This window comes from Electrophorus electricus, chromosome 4 (genome assembly GCF_041902795.1).
Source record: "Electrophorus electricus isolate QZ-2024a chromosome 4, ASM4190279v1, whole genome shotgun sequence".
Taxonomy (NCBI): Eukaryota; Metazoa; Chordata; class Actinopteri; order Gymnotiformes; family Gymnotidae; genus Electrophorus; species Electrophorus electricus.
This window is the reverse complement of record NC_137500.1, coordinates 32,731,358-32,749,645: the sequence shown is the minus strand read 5'-3', so window position 1 is coordinate 32,749,645 and position 18,288 is coordinate 32,731,358. Positions and strand designations below refer to the sequence as shown.

Below are 18,288 nucleotides of genomic sequence, written 5' to 3'. Positions count from 1 at the left end.
CCTTAATGAAGGGACATCCTGAGAACCTGCTCTGCTGGAGACAAACCGCAGTGCTCCTAAAAATGTCTAGTTAGTGAGGAACATGCAAGCAGTGTTCCCCAAAACCGAGCCTTGGTTACACCTGGAGCTAGAACACAGACCAGCATCACAGAACGTCGTCATACCAACTACCTGGTACAGCCTTTCTTTCAGATCCAAGACGGTGATTTTCTGAAAGCAGTGACCCTTGTGCAGGGACATGCTGGGGTCACTGCCTTCGTCTTGTGCCTGTGGTTGCGTCTCTGCAGTACGGCTCACGCTCTACACAGAACCAAGTCTCTCTGAGCTATTCCACAGAGTCATGACACCAGATCTCACTCTACAACTCCACTTGGAGGTAAACAAACTAGTCCCACACACAGATTCATTTAATGAAGACGCATTATTTATTACTTATATCATTATTCCATGTTTATCTGTTAAAAATATTAATAATTACTGCAGCAGTTGGTTAACCTTGTGTGTCAAGTAACAAAGGTGATTCAGTAAAAAACATGTTCTGATCACAAGATGTCAGACATGTCAGTATAACAATCTGCTTTAATCCTAACCCTGGTATAATATCATCTATGGTTTAATCCTAACCCTGGTATAATAATATCTATGGTTTAACTGAAGCCCTGGTATAATATCATCTATGGTTTAACTGAAGCCCTGGTATAATATCATCTATGGTTTAATCCAAGCCCTGGCATAATAATATCTATGGTTTAATCCAAGCCCTGGTATAATCTCTGGTTTCTGTGGTTACTGATTACCGATTCCCTTCAGATGCTTTTAAGTTCATTATTCTGTAATCGTCTCCATCTTTACCGTATGTTGCATAGACCAAACCAAGTCGTACACCTTAGTATGAAATATTAAAAAGTAGATGAATTTACTGAACATTAATCAGTGGCACTCTGTCGTCCTGGCAACGCCCGGTCCCCAACGTGCTGGTGTCAGTGAGGTCATGCTCTCGGTCGTGGGGCATAACCATGACCCCTCAGGGTGTTAGGCGCTTGGGGTCACGTGGGAACATGGAGGTCTGGCGTATGTTGTGAAGGCCCAGGTAGAGCATGGTGACCCTCTCCAGACCTGCCGTACGAGAGAAGATGCAGTCAGGCCTCCTGGACCACAAACGCTAAACCACAGCAGTTCCATAAAGCCAGTGAGCCTCGCCAGGGTAGTGGTAACTGTCCCTTTAACACAGTCTATGCCACAGGGGTTTAGGACACCTTACACACTACGCTGCACCACACTACACGCCACCTTACACACAAACACACATGCACTACCTTACACTATATTGCTCGTCAGTGTTCCAGAATGGCTTTTGTTGTGATGAAAAACCTTCATTTGGTAAATATCTGTGTCAGTGACATGAGGCGATGTGTGTGTGTGATGAATGTTGTGATGCTGTGTGTGTGTGCGTGTGCGTGTGTGAGATTTAAGAACATTGTGAGGCTGAGGGTGTGAATGATTTATGAAAGTTGCGTTTGTGTGTGGTTTATGAACGTTGCAATTCTGAGTGTGTGTGGTTTATGAACGTTGCGATGCTGTGTGTGTGTGGTTTATGAACGTTGCGATGCTGTGTGTGTGGGGAGGGGGGTGGGTTTATGAACGAAGGTGTTTAGTGTGACTCAGCCAAGATACAGTGAAACCAAGCCATGTGACTAATCTCTGGAGACTTCACACACAACCCTAAAGTTTTACACCCACAAAGTTGGCCTAGTTTATGACTGGAGTCCATGGGCTCTCACTGAGGTGATGTCAGAATTTACAGGGTGGGTGGGGTGGGGTGGGGGTAAGTGAAAGACTTACCAATGCCCCCGCCTGCGTGAGGAGGTGCTCCATAGCGGAAGGAATCTATGTATGCCTTGATCTTCTCCAGATCTGACACACACACACACACACGACAAAAATCTTCATAACACTTATGAAGTTTAGAATCAATGCTTAATGCATCTTTACACAAAGTTCTCAGACATATTCAAGCACAGTGTGTGTGCGCTCGTCTCAGGGAAGCGTCTGACACTGAGCTGTTGCTGTGACTACCGATGCCATGATGTGAGGCCCGCTCAGTCAGCAGCTGGGCGTCGTGCACTCTCTGCGCTCCAGACAGGATCTCCTCTCCCCGCATGAACATGTCGTACGAGTTGGAGTATTTCTAAGCAAATCAACACGCGCACGCACAGGTCAGCACGCGCACACGCATATACAGGTCAGCACATGCATGCACAGGTCAGCACACTGAGCTCACTGGGTTGTGGGGATCTGGCATGGTGTAGAAGGGTCTCACTTCCAGTGGATATTTGTCCAGCACATAGAAGTCGGTGTCATACTACAAAACGCACGAGCAGAAATGCTTGGTCAAAACACAGTGAAACACAGGTACTGTTTTAACTAAAGACTCATGGGCTACACACACAGTTCACGCGTTTACCTTCTCCTTGACGAGCCGGCCGAGTAGTTTTTCATTAGGTGTGCTGAGGAAGAGGGATAGATAGAAAGACAGAGTATAGGATTAAACTGCTTATGTCAACATAAATATGTTGTGACAAACAGGAAATAATGGGGAAAAAAATGTGTGTGTATGCATATGCATGCGTGCGTGTATGCATGTTCATGTGTGTGTGTGCGCATGTGTGTGTGTGTGTGTGTGTGTGTGTGTGTGTGTGTGTGTATGCATGCGTGCGTAAGACCTCAGGTCCTCCTCGTCCCCCATCTCCACCCCAGCGGCGCGGAGCATGGCCACGCCCTCCTGATACTCCAGCCTCAGGGTTGGCTCCAGGAACTTAAACGGCTCGCTGTGGTACTGCTTACACACCGTCTGAATCTCCGTCTGGAACCTGTCGCACGGCAGCAGCACATTCTCGTGTTTACCACTAGATGGCGGTGACTGGCCACGCAGCTTCGGAGCAGAAGTCCTGCCCCATGTGTCCTGTCTACATGCTGTGTTTACAGAACCAAGCCTTCCTTTGACTACTTCATTCTAAAAGAAAGCAATTCCACATTTCTGTGGCCGAGTAAGAGCGTGTGGGCGCGAGGGTTGGTCACCTGTCCCTGAGGCCCTTAAAGATCTCCACCATGGTGTCTGTGATGGAGTCTAGGACCTCGTGGTAATGGTAGTTAAAGGCCATCTCTATGTCCAGACCCACAAACTCAGTCAAGTGGCGATGGGTGTTGGAGTCTTCGGCTCTGAACACTAGACACAGACAGACAGACAGAGAGAACAAGGAAGAGTGGGACGATCGATTTTCCAGAACCTTCTACAAGACTCTCAGGTTGTGTCTGCAGGGTTCCTGTCTGAGCAAGTCTTCTGAACCCCCCGTTTGTAGCAGGCGTAACGTCATCACAACGCTGAGAAGCTGTCTGGCGTCATATCCAAACTACTAATGAAGCTACACCCATCTGTGTGTAATTGTTGGAGACATGGGTGGTACATCTGGAAAAGTCACCGTCTCAGAGTTCATTTCAACATTTGCCTCTGTAGGCTCTAGATTATACAGGAACAAAAACACCGCTACGGGGAATCTGAAGGCGTCACACGTCATTTCTGGGAACAGCGCCCACGTCTCCCACACTGATAGGTTAGACCTAGTGAGCAGGTCGGAATCCGCAACGATGACAAAAACAACATCATCAAACTCACACACAGCCACCTTAAAACAAGATCTTGGTTCATGTCTCAAGAAGAAAATTATGGCAAATGGGCCGAATTTCTTTTTACATTTACAGCATTTATCTGACACTTTTATCCGAAGCAACTGACAATCATGACTGAACACAACTTGAGTAATAGAGGTTTAAGGGTCTTGCTCAGGGGCCCAACAGGGGCAACCTGGCAGTGATGAGACCTGAACCAGCAACTTTCCAATTACTAGTAGAGTACCTTAACCACTGAGACACCACCGTCATGCCTTTTCTACAGAACCTCTGCTTTACACAGGACGTGGTTTAATGAAGGAAAATCCCAGACACTCTCTAAACACGTGACATGTCTGGTGTCCTACAGTTTCGCTGTCTCACCAGCAGAGGGCCTTTCGAGACCACCGTCCTCCTGGACGGATTCTAGGCTGTCCGTCCAGGAGCTACGATGGACTGTAACTCGTGCAATACAAAGTTCACGAATCGTGCAGGAAGGCAGACGACCGAGCAGGTGTCTGCCAGCAGAATGCGATAGCTCCCAGAATCCGCAGGTGGGCGGGGCGTGGTGCTGAAGGGGGTGGCGACCTTTACCTGGTCCGATGCAGAAGACCTTGTCGAAGTCAGCACAGATGCACATCTGCTTGTAGAGCTGGGGGGATTGGGCCAGGTAGGCGCTGGTCTTAAAGTACGACACCGTGAAGACGTTGGCACCTCCCTCGCTAGCGGCTGGTCAAGAGAGAGTGTGTGAGAGACTCCGACACTGTCTGAGCATTTAAAACAGGTTTACGCTTCTGATACGCGGTTTTCATTATTACACTATTAAAACAAACCAGTCATACTGCCCCCAAAGAGACTGAAAATGTCAAAAAAAAAAATCATGACTTTAAAGAACTGCACGTGAGAATGGCAGAAAAAGAGCATAGAATGTGATCTATGACCTGAGCCTCAGACCCCATCATGTGACCCCATCATGTGACAATTTTGAATTTTGCATTTGCGTGTCGTCAGTGAGGACAGTTTGTTCCACCCACACACGCGAGTAGCTGGAGGCGGTGGGTGAGCTGGAGAGCAGGAGTTGTCGGGTGTGTGTGAACGCCGGATGTGGGTTTTGGTGAGAACACCATGTTGTTCCAACTGCAGATGTAACGCCCAAAAAGAGCGGCAAGTTCAAATGTGCGTGTGGCACGGCGCCGCACTCTGATTGGCTGGCATGACCGATGGGGAAGTGAGAGCGACCGTTTGTATTTCTCACTGAGGGGTGAAAACCACAAAACTACGCAAGCATCCCAGCAGCCCCGCCCCCCACGCTAAATAAAGAGCTGTATATAAGCGAAAGAGCGTGGTCCGGGTACGCACTATTGCTGTGATGCCCACACCAGAAGCAACAGCACAACAGATCTCAGAAGCTCCATGTTACAATGTGATGCAGTAAATCTTGTGTGTGTGTGTGTGTGTGTGTGTGTGTGTGTGTGTGTGTGTGTGTGTGTTTATGCACGAGTGCAAGTCTTCAACTACCTTCATGCCCAGACTCTTATGACATGTGCACATGTGTGCACACACGTCTTGCTATGACCTGCGTGTGTGCATGTGCGTGGAGAATGGGGTGTGTGAGCGCGTTGTGTGCGTGCGCATCTTGCTACGGTCTCCTTTTCCTGAGTAAATATTTGGCCTCCACTCCTCCGTCCTCACACCATGATAAAACGCTCGTCCTTGAAACGCTTTCCCAGGACAGACAACAGCAGAGACCAAAACCTGCAAATCACTGCAGAGGCTGTGTGTGTAAGTGCAGTGAGACACGTTCATTCTCTAATGCTCATGTGTGTGCTCTGAACTGAGTGAGAGAACAACAACCCCAGTGTGGTTATTGGCCTCATTTGCTCTGGGGTTGTTAAAGAGAGAGAGAGGGAGGTAGGGGGTTTTGGAGGCCACGTTACCTGAGATGATTTTAGGTGTCTGGATCTCCACGAAGCCCTTCTGGAGGAGAGTGTCCCTGAAGAGCTGACACACTCCTGACTGCAGGCGAAAGATGGCCTGGCTGGTCGTAGTCTACGAGGCACAAAGCCAAGAGGACACAGATCAGGACATCACGGCACAGGGTGAGGGGACATCACAGCAGTGAGGAGGCGAGAAGAGAAACTCTCTCTCTCTCTCACACTCTCTCTCACACTCTACAGGATGGTAAAACATCAAAGCTGTGCTCTGTTCGAGTTCTTCCTCTCTCGGGGCACACGCCTCAGCAAATCACAGGACAACAGCGATTTCCCCAGAAACGATGACGCCAACTCATTTTTAGAAACCTAGCAAGGCTAAAAATCTCAGAATCACATCCGACATGGTCGCCACACGCGTGTGTAAAAGTAGTGAGACCGTTTGTAGGTTTGACTTCCCATCGATCAGCTGCCACAGGCACAAATATCCACCCATCCACCCACCTGTAGCTGTCTCTCCCCACTAAGGCAGGAAGACAGTTATGCCTCTCCTGGCTCACTGGTCCCAGTGGTGGTGGGGGGAGTATAGTTGGTCCGGGCTACAGGTGCAGTGTGTGCTTGTGTGGTGCGGTGTGGAAAAGGTCACCAAATGACCCTCGACCTCACCCAGGAACTTTCATTTGTGAGACGTGGAGAGGACATGTTTATGGCTGTGATCAAAGACACAGGGACATTTCTACATTATCTGCACACGCAGAATGACAGTCTCCCACTACAGAAAGAATGAACACAGACTAAAACAACATCTCCACCTCCAGTGAGCAACGGTCACCTTGGAGGACAACGAGCCCTACTAGACAGCCCACGGGGTCAGCGGTCAGGGCTGAGCTCTGACTAAGCCCACAGTAGTGAACTCCTATTGCACCACGACCCACCACGTCTGCTTAGATCAAAAGGTGCAGCTCTTTACTAGTACCAAGAATAAGAAACACTACCGCAGGGGGCGGAGCCTTTTCCTGCAAAGCTTCCACACTGCGGAATAACCTTTCTGTAAATGTTCCAGACTCAGACACAGTCTCAATATTTAAGGCTTGGCTGAAAACCTCTGTACATTCAGGCATTTTATTAACTACTTCCCATCTTAGGTAAAGGTGTTGATCTGGGGGTACATGGGCATTGAGAGTTATGGTAAACTGGGATGTTATGATGCTGTCAGACTCAGACATTTGTAAAGCTGCTTTGTGACAACAAATGTGACTAACACTCCACCCTGAATCTCATCTCTGTATCTCAGAGATAAAGTGCAAGAGACCTAGAAGAGGTCTGTGTGTGTGTGTGTGTGTGTGTGTGTGTGTGTCTATAAATAGAGAGTGTGATTAACAGAAGTATAACAGAAACTGAGCTTTAGACTGAGTGGGTCACAAGATCATGCCACGTCAGACAACCAGTTGTCAGAGAGGCCACTACAGTGTGCGCACAGGTGTGTGGGACGGCGTGTGTGTGGACACTGAATGTCATCACCCTCTTCACACTTGACAGGGCAGGTCAACCAGACACGACAGAGCGAGCAAGATCAGTGAGAGCAGAACCAAAAAACCCCCAACCTCAATACCTCCAAAACCCCAGACCACAAACCCAGCAAAACCCCCTCAAACCCCAGACCAGAGAGAGAGAGAGAGAGAGAGAGAGAGAGAGAGAGAGAGAGAGAGAGAGCCCAACTCACCCTCAGATCAATGACTCGGTTATCCAGCCGTGTGTCTTGGTTAACAGTTGCTCTCCCTTCCTGTAGAACACAAACAGAAACAAAACACCACGTAAAAACACAACGCACACACCCAAATGTGCGGGCGCACACACACACACAATCCAAGAGGGAGGGCTACACCCCTAGGCCAGCAGGTAAGAACAGACCCTCAGGGCTCACCTCCTCCACCCCTACATCAGGTCTCACCGCATCCTCCAACTGGAGAGGCAGCCTGGCATCAGCCTGACTGATCACAAAGATCTGAAGGAGAGACAGAGAGAGAGAGAGAGAGAGAGAGAGAGAGAGAGAGAGAGAGAGAGAGAGAGGAGAGACCTGCTCATACACTTCCCTCACAACTCATCTGTCCTTCACCCACAGGCCCGGTGTACAGAGGAGCACAGCTGTGGCAGTTCTGAGGAGGGCAGGATTAGGGCAGCACTCCGTACGCAGGTGGCAGCTGTTGCCACTGCCCCGAGCTAGATGCCACTCGGCGCTGTGCAGAGACAGTGAGAGGAAGGAGTATGCTTGAGTAAATTCATAAAAACAGCTGCTGTGTGTGTGTTTGTGTGTGTTACTCTTTCAGTAGGTGAACCGTTTTGTGCATTTCTTTCGTATGTGCTAATGTGTGAGCACAGGGGAATTCCAAACCGGAAGTACTTTGTTAGAGTGATGGGTTATTAAATCTCAAAGCTCCAGCCCCATGCGGTTACCCTCTCAACATGCAGCTCGACATCGTGCTGGGTGCAGGTCTCTATCTTCTGCTCTACCGTCTGTACGACGGCCTCCACGTCCACGATGCTCTCCTTAGTAATGCTAGAGAGAGAGAGAGAGAGAGAGAGAGAGAGAGAGAGAGAGAGAGAGAGAGAGAGAGAGAGAGAGAGAGAGAGAGAGAGAAAGAGACAGAGACTTCTGAGCAGGTGGAATCGCTGCCCTCCTCCCCTAAAGTGAGTTTAGCTCCCGACTGCGACAGCCGGCCCACAGCATTGAGGGAGTGGAAAGCATGACCTCACCTCGTTGTGCAACGCCGCCACGCGCGTTTTGGATCTGTTTTTGTCTTATACCCCTGATGTGATGTGCAAGACTTCTTTCCACAGGTGAAAGAAACAAATTCTGGTTGCCACACACTTACAACACCCTATACAGCGAAAGTGCAGGCAGACTGTGTTTGTGTTCGTGTTCGCGAAACCTCACTGCACATGAAACCGCACAGACAAGCGCAGAGGCCAAGGAAGCCAGCGTTCAGACTGCTTCGGAAAGAGCCAGTTCAGGGCCGCCTTCACACACGTATCCTAACACTCCAACACTCACGAAGAACTCAAAAGTGCTGAAAAGGACAGCAGGTTTCCATGCAAGACCCGTTCCGCAGAGCTGCTAACTCTTCAAACCTGTCAGATACTTCCCTATGCTAGTGAACGTCAGTACTGGAACAGACGCACGCACACACAGTGCTAACCAGTATCTAACCCAGATGAACACGGACACACACACTGCTAACGTTCCCGTGCGTTAACAGAGCTACTAACATATCAGCATGTGACTTCAGGTGAACTAATGTTGGACGTGTCCATCACCCATCACCAATCATCAACAAAAAAATGTCATCTGGCGATGCAGGTCTCCTCTACAAAATTGCAGCTCCCAGAAGCATTATATCAGACAGTCTTCAATCCCTGTATCGGTCTATCAGACAGTCTTCCCAGAAACAGCATTTTCATTAAAACCATAACTGTTGATAGAGCACAGGAGACCAGACAGAGTGTGAGAGTGAGTTTGCTGAGGGGCTGACTGACAGGGTTCACACAAGCTGAGTCCCTGCAGCAGACATGCGGCCCCTCCAAACCCTGTGAAGTGAATGTGCAACCCACATGCACAAACACCACAATGCTTTGTGCGAGAAGCTTCTACTTCTGTGGCTGAGACACTACAACGCTGGCATTGGCTCTCGGTGATGCCCCTCTTGACAGCTTGTTTATGTTCATCTAGCGAGTTTCATCACTTATGATTTCACACTTTCATAGCAAAGCTGCAATTCTCAACTGCCACAATGAAACCCCAGAACATCCTTTACTTAAAGAGGAAGTTAAAGAGAAGGAAGGGAAAGAAAGAGAGAGAGAGAGCATGTGTGAGAAAATGAGAGAGAGAGAATGAGAGAGAGAGAGAAAGAAAGAGGGAGAGAGCGAGGAAGAGAAAGAAAGAGGGAGAGAGCGAGGGAGAGAGAGAATGAGAGAGAGAGAGAGAATAGAGAATGAGAGAGAGAGAGAATAGAGAATATGAGAGAGAGAGAATAGAGAATATGAGAGAGAGAGAATAGAGAATATGAGAGAGAGAATAGAGAATATGAGAGAGAGAGAGAGAAAATGGAGAATGAGAAAGAGAGAGAGAGAATGGAGAATGAGAGAGAGGTTCCCACTTTGTACCTGAGGATCTAACCACATTTGTGAAAAATCGACAGTGAAGCAGTGGGACATCCTGAAAGGACCAATTATGTAACTAACACACACATGCCTTTATCATGTTCCCTTACAGCGAAGCAAAAGTAAAAGCATGTCCTCCCACATTTTCCTGTTTTTCTTCTGAAACTGCTGTCTTTATTCTGCTTTAGGGTTCTTGGTTTTTGTTTTGTTTATCTATAAGTAGACGTGATAACAGTGAGCCAGGCCACGACGTTTAAATACCGGGAGCTAGAGAACATCACTCCGATGCCGGGCCAGATCACAGATCAAAGCCGAGGCTCTTGGCCAGAGTTTTCCGACCACCATCCCAGAAAACCACAAGGCCCTAGAAACATGATTTACACACCCATATTTCAACTAAACCTGTACCATGGTGCTCAGATCACACGACTCTCAGTTTCGTATCCCCCACGTATCCACACTGCAGTCAGTCTGCTGCCTTTCCCACACGCTTCAAGTGTCACAGAGAAACAAGCAGAGAGGTCAGAGTTCAGGTTCAGCCTGGACGCACTGGTTAACCATACTGCCGACTCGAGCAAAATCTAGGGAAGAATTCATGCTCGCTACCCTGAAGCGTCCAGCCCCCCTGAGGTGAGGTGCTCATATGGCAGGTGCCATAGGTCTGGGCGCACATACAGAAACATTCATCGGTGATGTGTGTGAAGACAGCAGACACACACTCAGGGATTGTGTGGAGTGTGGGTCAGATAGTATGTGACCCCCACCCCTCTCGGATTCATTACAGCCAGACATCAACACCCCTCCGGCTCCCCATCTCCCCGTCTTCCCTGCCTGTTATCTTAATAGTGACGCCGCTGAACTGTTGGGGGAGGGGAAAAAAAATGAAGGGAAAAAAAAAAAAAAAGCCTTTTGTGTCAAGGTGAAGTGTTACCGACGGCGAGGGGCGCCGTTCCCACCATTGTTCCACAGGAAGTGCCACCCCTTACTCACTTTGCAGCGAACTTCACCATCTGCTTGCTCGCTCGGTCTCCTACGGCGACAAGGGCCTGGACATTGAACTGTTGCTGACGGAGAACCAAGAAGCACTGCTTCCCTGAGAGAGAGAGGGAGAGAAACACATATCAAACACCTTAGAACCTCACAGACCTTTAAAACTGTCTGGAAACTGTTTACGTCCCGGATTGTAGCCGAGGGTCAGACAGAGACCCCCACTCTGCTTTGCCTGCTCGGACAGGTCCTGCTCAACCTCCAGCTCATGACTGACCCCTTGCCTGGGTCCAGACACTGATCACCTCAAAAGCTCATGTCCCTTCATAAACCAAGCCACTGTTCTCCCATCAGCTGTTAGAGCCACTCCCAGCTCAAACTGCTCACCAGGCCGCTAATCAGACACCTTTAAAACTCAGATTCGCTCCCTGGGTTTCCTCAGCCGGACTTGTCGGCGATCAGAAACCTGGCGGCCTCATCGTGCGATCTCATCGTGCGAATCCGGTTAAGGGACAAGACACCCACTTAAGGATATTCTTCTGGCCACAGTGCACGCGCACGCACACACACAGGCTGCACGGGGCCCGGAGCCTGCATCCATGGGGCCTCTCCAGACACAGGGAAAGAAAACCTGGTGACAGGATCACGTCATCACCCATCATCAATAGTGCCATTCTCAGCCATGCGTAGCCCGCGCGGGACGTCTTGGCTTTGCGCCAACGCCCTACACTCAGATACAGACTGGGCGGGACTCGGGCTCTGTGCTCAGGTACAGAAAATGCCACCACAGGTCTCTCCCCACAAGGCGTTAAACATCTACTTGTTAAGCGCTGATTCAACTATCATCATGTTGCAGAAAACAGGCCTTTGTCTACACTACACTTCCAACATTCCCACGAGAATTCACTGTTTCATACATGTCAAACTGCATCTTTACATTTTAAACCAGAATGACCTCTTTACCTTTGTCCTGCAAGATAGAAAGAACTTATGCAGATTACACAAGATTTACAGATTACACAAGAACTGGGTGCTGCGCTTTCCCTCTTATGGAGATGAGCACTGAAGGTGTAGGATGCACCAACTGTGAGGTCCTTTGTGTTAGTACGAAAGGTCTGATCGGTATTGGCCAAACGGGCTTACAAAACCCAGCATTGTTTCCGCCACACTCACTTGAGGAAACAGCTTCTTTAGTGAAACAACTATTAATGAAACTGCTTTAATATGGATCCACAGTCCAGCAGATGAACAAGCTGTGTGATGTTCAGCATATCAGAGATCAGCCCAGTTCCAAAGCACCCAGTTAGATCAGAGATCAGCCCAGTTCCAGACCTCCCAGGCAGGGTTTACCTTTGGCCCGGATGGTGTGCATCCTCGCACGCACCCACACCAGCTGATTGGCTTTCTCTGGTGTGAGGTCCTGAACGCGGATCAGAGTCCTGCCTGTCTCCGGGGGAGGAGAAAGAGAGGAAGGGAGGAAGAGAGAGAACGCGAGTTAGTGAGTGGAAGAAGAGTGTGTGCTCTCCCAAACAAAATGACATCAAAGACAGCTGCCTCCATCCAACACTCCCCTGCCCCCAAGATCACACACACTCATATTACAAAGGCAGCAGGAGAGGAGATAAACAGCCTCACGAGGCCCTCCAATACGAGACCACTCGCTCCACTGTGACCACGCCCAGGTTACATAGCACATTAGACTGGACGCAGGTCTGGCTGACCCCACCCACTCACAGGTTACATCACACATTAGACTGGAGGCATGTCTGTCTGGCCCCACCCACTCACAGGTTACATCACGCATTAGACTGGAGGCATGTCTGTCTGGCCCCACCCACTCACAGGTTACATCACACATTAGACTGGGGACGTGTGACAGGCTCCTCCCACTCAAGTGCTGCTAAGTTGTATTTAAGCACAGGCAGGTGGGCGGGGCCAGAGCCTCATCTCCTGGTCCCGCCTTCACAGTCATGCAATGAGGACCTACAGTGTGGCGACGCATGCATTACAGGGGTGTGGCTTTTGCTGTGTCCGCCCCACAGTGCCAGAGGTTCAAATTTCGTCTCACGTGTGTCTAACACGCAGGCACACCTGAGACTGGGGACTGGAGACATGGGCCGAACCAATGGTGTGTGTGTGTTACACAGTCACTGGCATCATTAGCAGTGTCAAGTGACTCTCTCGACACTTGGAAACTGCTGAACGTGTGAACAACACAGTGGCGAGACGTAGGGTGTCCACGGCTCAGATAGATGATTCTCACCTAGTCTCTCCTGTGACTGGACCATGGCAGACACCCCGTAGCGATCCTTAGCAAAGTCCTGAGAGAGAGAGAGAGAGAGAGAGAGAGATGTGAAACAATCCAGACCTCACAGCCATCAGATGAGGACAGCTCATGACACAGCACACTTTAAAACAACAGACAAGCTGAGATGTGTTAAAGGAGCAACACACTCACAAACCAGAGATTTACACACTTTATTTACATCTTTTTAGTTCATACCTACAAGTTACAGTTTTAATTCTGATGCTTAAGAAAAGTGATATAGGCCTGTGTTTGTGTATCGCTCCAGCTTCTGTTAGCAGGTCTGATCTGACAGATACTCACATCTTCATCAGTAGCCTGCTGCTCGGTGGCCTGAGACAGAGAGAGAGAGAGAGAGGGGGGGGGGGGGGGGGGGGTCAGGGTCTTGTACCTTTTACTCGCTGTGAATTGCTAGTCTGCTGTAAAAATATTTCTATTCCATCAACCATGTTTCTGTGTCATAAATCTCTCCGCTCTGCCGTCCCCGTGGGTCAGTGCACCTCGTAGAGCAGCAACCCTAGTCAGGCACTCAGAGGACCACAAAGAGACGAGAAACAACCAAGCAAAAGACAGCGGGAGAGACAGGAAGGCTGAACTCTGAGCTCACTCCCAACACACAGTCCTAGTACAGCGCTGTTCTCTGACTACAGCAGGTCGGCATCAGTCCAAACACTAAGGTAAGTAAGTTTATATGTAAAACACCAAGAAAGGGGGGAAAACTCTCAAAGAACGTTGGACTTATTGCCTGCAGTCAAGAGAAAACTGGTCATGAAGAAAAATATTGAGGAATACTGAATTTGTTGATGCTTGTACCTGCTGAGATGTTGCTTTTTTGCAGGGCAGCTAGCAAAGGAACATTTCAGCATGCTAGCTGTGAATGAGCCAGGCTTGTCTAACGTTTGAATTACATCTAATGCATGAATGAGACATGAATGACGTACAAAGGAGATCTTTTCCCTTTGCTTATTTGTGCTGCAATACCAATGTGCCTCTTTGGGTGCTTTGTTCTTTCACACAAACAGTCCAACATGTGCAGGAATTCAAGGACAATGAGATCCCCTCCTGCCATGCCAGCCTCAGACTCCCATCTGTGGGGGTGTGGGAGGGGCTAAGAGGGGGCGGGACTGGGGGGGGCCGGCGCTTGGTCAGGTCTCCACCCACCATCTTGGCCTGCTTCTCTGCCTTTTTGGCCTGCTTCTCCGCCTCCTTCTGCTGTTTTTTCAACGCTTTCTTGGACTGCGCCTGCTCCTCCTCCGCTGCCCTGAAACAGGAAAATGCCACAAAAGCTCTGAGCAAAAGTGATCAGCCCGTCCGGCTTCCTGTCCAGAAGACCACCGCCCCGCCCACTCGGCCCCGCCGCGCGGTTCACGGGATTGTTTCGCAGTGCGCTAAACACAACAGCGCCATGGGAATTCTCGGGAGGAATTCGGAAAAACAGGGAGAGTGATGAAGGAGACGTTTTCTAGACGCGTCTGAAGTTTTAACATTGTTCACGCAGAAACTGCCCCGTCCTTCCGAGTTTACACACAATGCAACAGTTTCCGCTCTTAACTCTGGACTCAGCAACGCCATGAATCCCAGCACATACACTTGACTCAGTCCTGTGAGTGCACACTTCAATAAATTCCCAGTAATAAACAGTAAAGTGTAATAACCACGGTCCAGGCAGCAGGTGTGATCATTAAAGCTTCTTCTGACCAAAGGAGATGTTGGCGATCTCATCAAGAACTGTAACTCTACAGTAAAGACTGAACCACTCTCATATGGTTACAGAGTATATTCATAGGAACATACCAATATTACATTTCTTGGGCCGTTAAGATAAACAATAATTAGCATCTTCTTGTGGCCGATACCGATATTTAACTGATCGCTTCACCTTCACACATTTTAAAACAAAATTAAACTATAATAACTAATATAACTGTAAGACATGTTAAACTCTAAAAATGGATCATTCATTAATTACAACCATGTCGCAGGGAAATCAGACATCACTATTTTACACTGTGAATTAAAGAAGGCCCCATCAGAAAACAAAACTGAAAAACTCCAGATACATCACTGGAAAAACACCAGTCACCAACACCAGATACTTTGCTTAATGTGTAAAATAGAAACAGTGAGCAAAATAAATTCAAAGAGTTATTCCAAACCAAAACAACCCATTTCTGGTTAGCCTTTTCTCATCACTATAGTCATATACAAACTAAGCCTGTATGAAACAGAAGTATTAATCTGTTGGACATATTAAAATTATCCATTGGAATTATTGACTGTAATTCTGAACCAACAATAACAGATTCAAAATTGTCCTTAGTGACGAATCATATATTGGCCATCGATACACACAGAAGAGAAACAGGTCTGGTTCATGGGAGAAGGTTGGTGCACCTCCAGAGATCTACCAGACAAGTCAGAACTGGGACATTAAGGGCCTTAGACAGATTCTACAGTGGACACAGAACACGAGCAGGAAGCTGTGTGAACTGAATTAGATTGGGCAGACTGGGCCAACACACCATGACTTTTCCTTTCCTGGTAAGCACGCAAGCTACTATGTTGTATACTAGGTGAAGAGACAGCAGGGCAAACAGCTGGCTTCACACTGCAGCAATCTAATCTGGAAGAATAATCTAGAGTCTAATCTAGAGTAATAACAGTTTAGAGACATTTCTCATATAGGACTCAAGTGACAAACCAGCAGCAAGTATGAGGCAGATCTCTAGATTAGGAGAAAATCTGGCACCAGGTTTCCTCAGACTAACAAATCCTGTTCTCAGGATTTAGGAGGAAGTTTCTGGTCATACGAGCATTTATCTCCTGAAACATTTTGTGTAATGGTGTTGCTGAATCTTACCAAACTGATAACCAAATTAATAACTTTTAATAACTTTAATGACCAAGATGAATAATTAGCTAATGTGTTACTTCCATAGATGTGTGTATATATATATATATATATATATATATATATATATATATATCTCTAAGGTCTCTATAGTACATATATCTAGTTGACTCAGGAATTTTAAAGAAACACACACGCACACACAATAGCACAGGTCAATGGGTCAGACAACCACAGAGGCACAGAACTGCCTTGGGAACCAAAAGAATTTGCCATGTGAAAACATTTGTCCAATTCCTTGTATCCAAGACATGAAAGGACTGACAATGTTTGCTGACTTTTAGGCTCAATATTCCACTGCACACACCCAAACACAGAAGATTTCTCAACAACTGTGACACTGATCTCATCTCTTATAATTTTTATTTCAGTAGGATGCCTGCCTCAGCTTCAGATCAAAGTCTTTTACTGCACACCTATGAGACCAGGTCAGAGGCATCAGGAAACCCTAAGGGAAGAGTTCAGATTGCCATCACACACAAAATTGAACAACGCACAACAGCCTCCATTTCTTTGGTCCACGTGGATCAACACTGCCATCACAACAGGGCCATCCTGAAACTGTTCTGAATCAGGCTGTTACTGTTACGATAGTGAATTAACACGGCCAGCACAGAACAGCCCTGTTTAATGTGAAACCACAAAAACAGGTGGATGACCACTGCAGGAAAATGCAGCTCTGATAGACATCAAAGATAAGGAATCAAATAAGGAATTTCATGACCACAGGCCTCTCTAACAACCTCTCCACTAATCCAAGGGCTTCCTGTGCTTTAGATCGGTTCAGATATGCGGCGCCCTGCCTTAGGCAGTACCAGTATGGACACTCTAGAGGCTGCGAGATGATGACCAGTGTCTGCCTCTCATTAGCACACAATCAGAGCAGAGAAAATTGAGTGACCCTACAAGCAGAGTTCAGCCAGACCACAGCACTCATTTGCATGCAGGAACGAGTGTCCCCCCGGGCTAATTTAACCTCACAGCTTCTGTCTGAAGCGGAAGATCGAGATGTGCATGTCAATGACCAAGTGGTCTAGCATGTAGCAGAAATGCGTTAAGACATTTCAGCGCACTAAGGACGTCCTATCAGGACTGCAGCTGTTGAAACCTGAGACATTACATGACAGTCTGTGTGTTAAAGCTCGTGGACATTGGCTCCAAGAATGAATATCCTCAAAGATTTTTGACAATAAAAAAAAAAAAGGGGGGGGGGGGATTTAACAGACTGTAGAGTTCTAGTGACCAGTTTAATATATATAATTGTTTTATATTATAAAGAATTTTGATATTCATTTTGTAATTCAGTGGTAAATGCAGCAGTACTGTGGACTGTCAGCTAGTTAACTAACCAGACCACAGGTATTTGAAGCGCTACCATACCTGGCGCTGTCAGCCAGGTAATGACTACAGCTACACAGAGCCAAACCAACATCCCATAACATACAGGCCATTACACCCTCTCATTGGTATCTCATTGCACAGTATCTCATTGGATGGGACATTTAGGATATTTACTAACCTAACACCGAGCCATACGTTAGCTAACCAACTATGCTAGATAAGCTACCTAACTAACCTAGAGTCAGCTAGCTGACTCTATGTGTTCTGTTGAAGAGTCATTGAGGTTGTTTCAGGGGACGAACGGTATTTGTAGTAAGGTGTGTGAGGACATTAAAATGCAGCCACTGCTGTTGTTTAAACGCTGATGCAATCCACTGCAAGCGAGCGTACATGGAGCTGACGCTAAGATAACCGGCTCCTTTACCAAAACAGCAACGACACTCACCCTTTCACGTCTTCTTTAGTCATGACACAGATATTACGGATGTATTCGGCGTAATGTGCACGTGCGAGCTTGAGCCACCCGGTAACGGAGCCGATCCGAAGGGAAAGCGTGCTGATGAAGAAGGACGAGTTTCGCCAGTGCACCGGATATTATCTCCGCTACCGATCCGACTGGAAACATATCTCCAGCTACAGGTTCCCCTTCTAGGGTCGCTCACACCAGGTTATAACTATTTTCTTCAATATGTGACAAGTGTATTGTTAAGATAATCATTAAAGCATTAATAGGCCGTCGCTTTCTTGTTATTTTTTGTTAGAACAATTTTGTGTGGACCGCTAAAACAGAATTCATATGGTTACGAAGGTTGGAGCTTGTCCACGGTCGCTACAAAAGTGCTTATAGGTTGATATTGTAAATGTATTGGATTTTTTGTTGGTTTTTTTTTTTTTTTTTGCGATAATTAAAAAACTTCTGAATTAAAATATTAAAATTTATTTGAACATTTAATCTCCATTAGTTAATGGAATACAATGGAATATTCTTG

The 18,288-nt window shown here is 47.5% G+C and overlaps 1 protein-coding gene across 1 annotated transcript; it reads right to left on the bottom strand.

Annotated features, from left to right (window-relative positions):
- Positions 1–402: 402 nt before the first annotated feature.
- dars1 (aspartyl-tRNA synthetase 1) lies at positions 403–17,902 on the bottom strand. Its single transcript, XM_027022520.3, has 18 exons — positions 17,745–17,902; positions 14,209–14,308; positions 13,351–13,380; positions 13,006–13,063; positions 12,093–12,185; positions 10,746–10,848; positions 8,052–8,154; positions 7,522–7,602; positions 7,321–7,380; positions 5,604–5,715; positions 4,261–4,395; positions 3,079–3,226; positions 2,724–2,870; positions 2,465–2,507; positions 2,282–2,362; positions 2,077–2,188; positions 1,843–1,914; positions 403–1,116 (listed from the first exon to the last, which is right to left on the bottom strand). The coding sequence occupies exons 1-18, from the start codon at positions 17,765–17,767 to the stop codon at positions 1,025–1,027; spliced, it is 1,593 nt and encodes a 530-aa protein (XP_026878321.2). The 5' UTR covers positions 17,768–17,902; the 3' UTR covers positions 403–1,024.
- Positions 17,903–18,288: the final 386 nt, after the last annotated feature.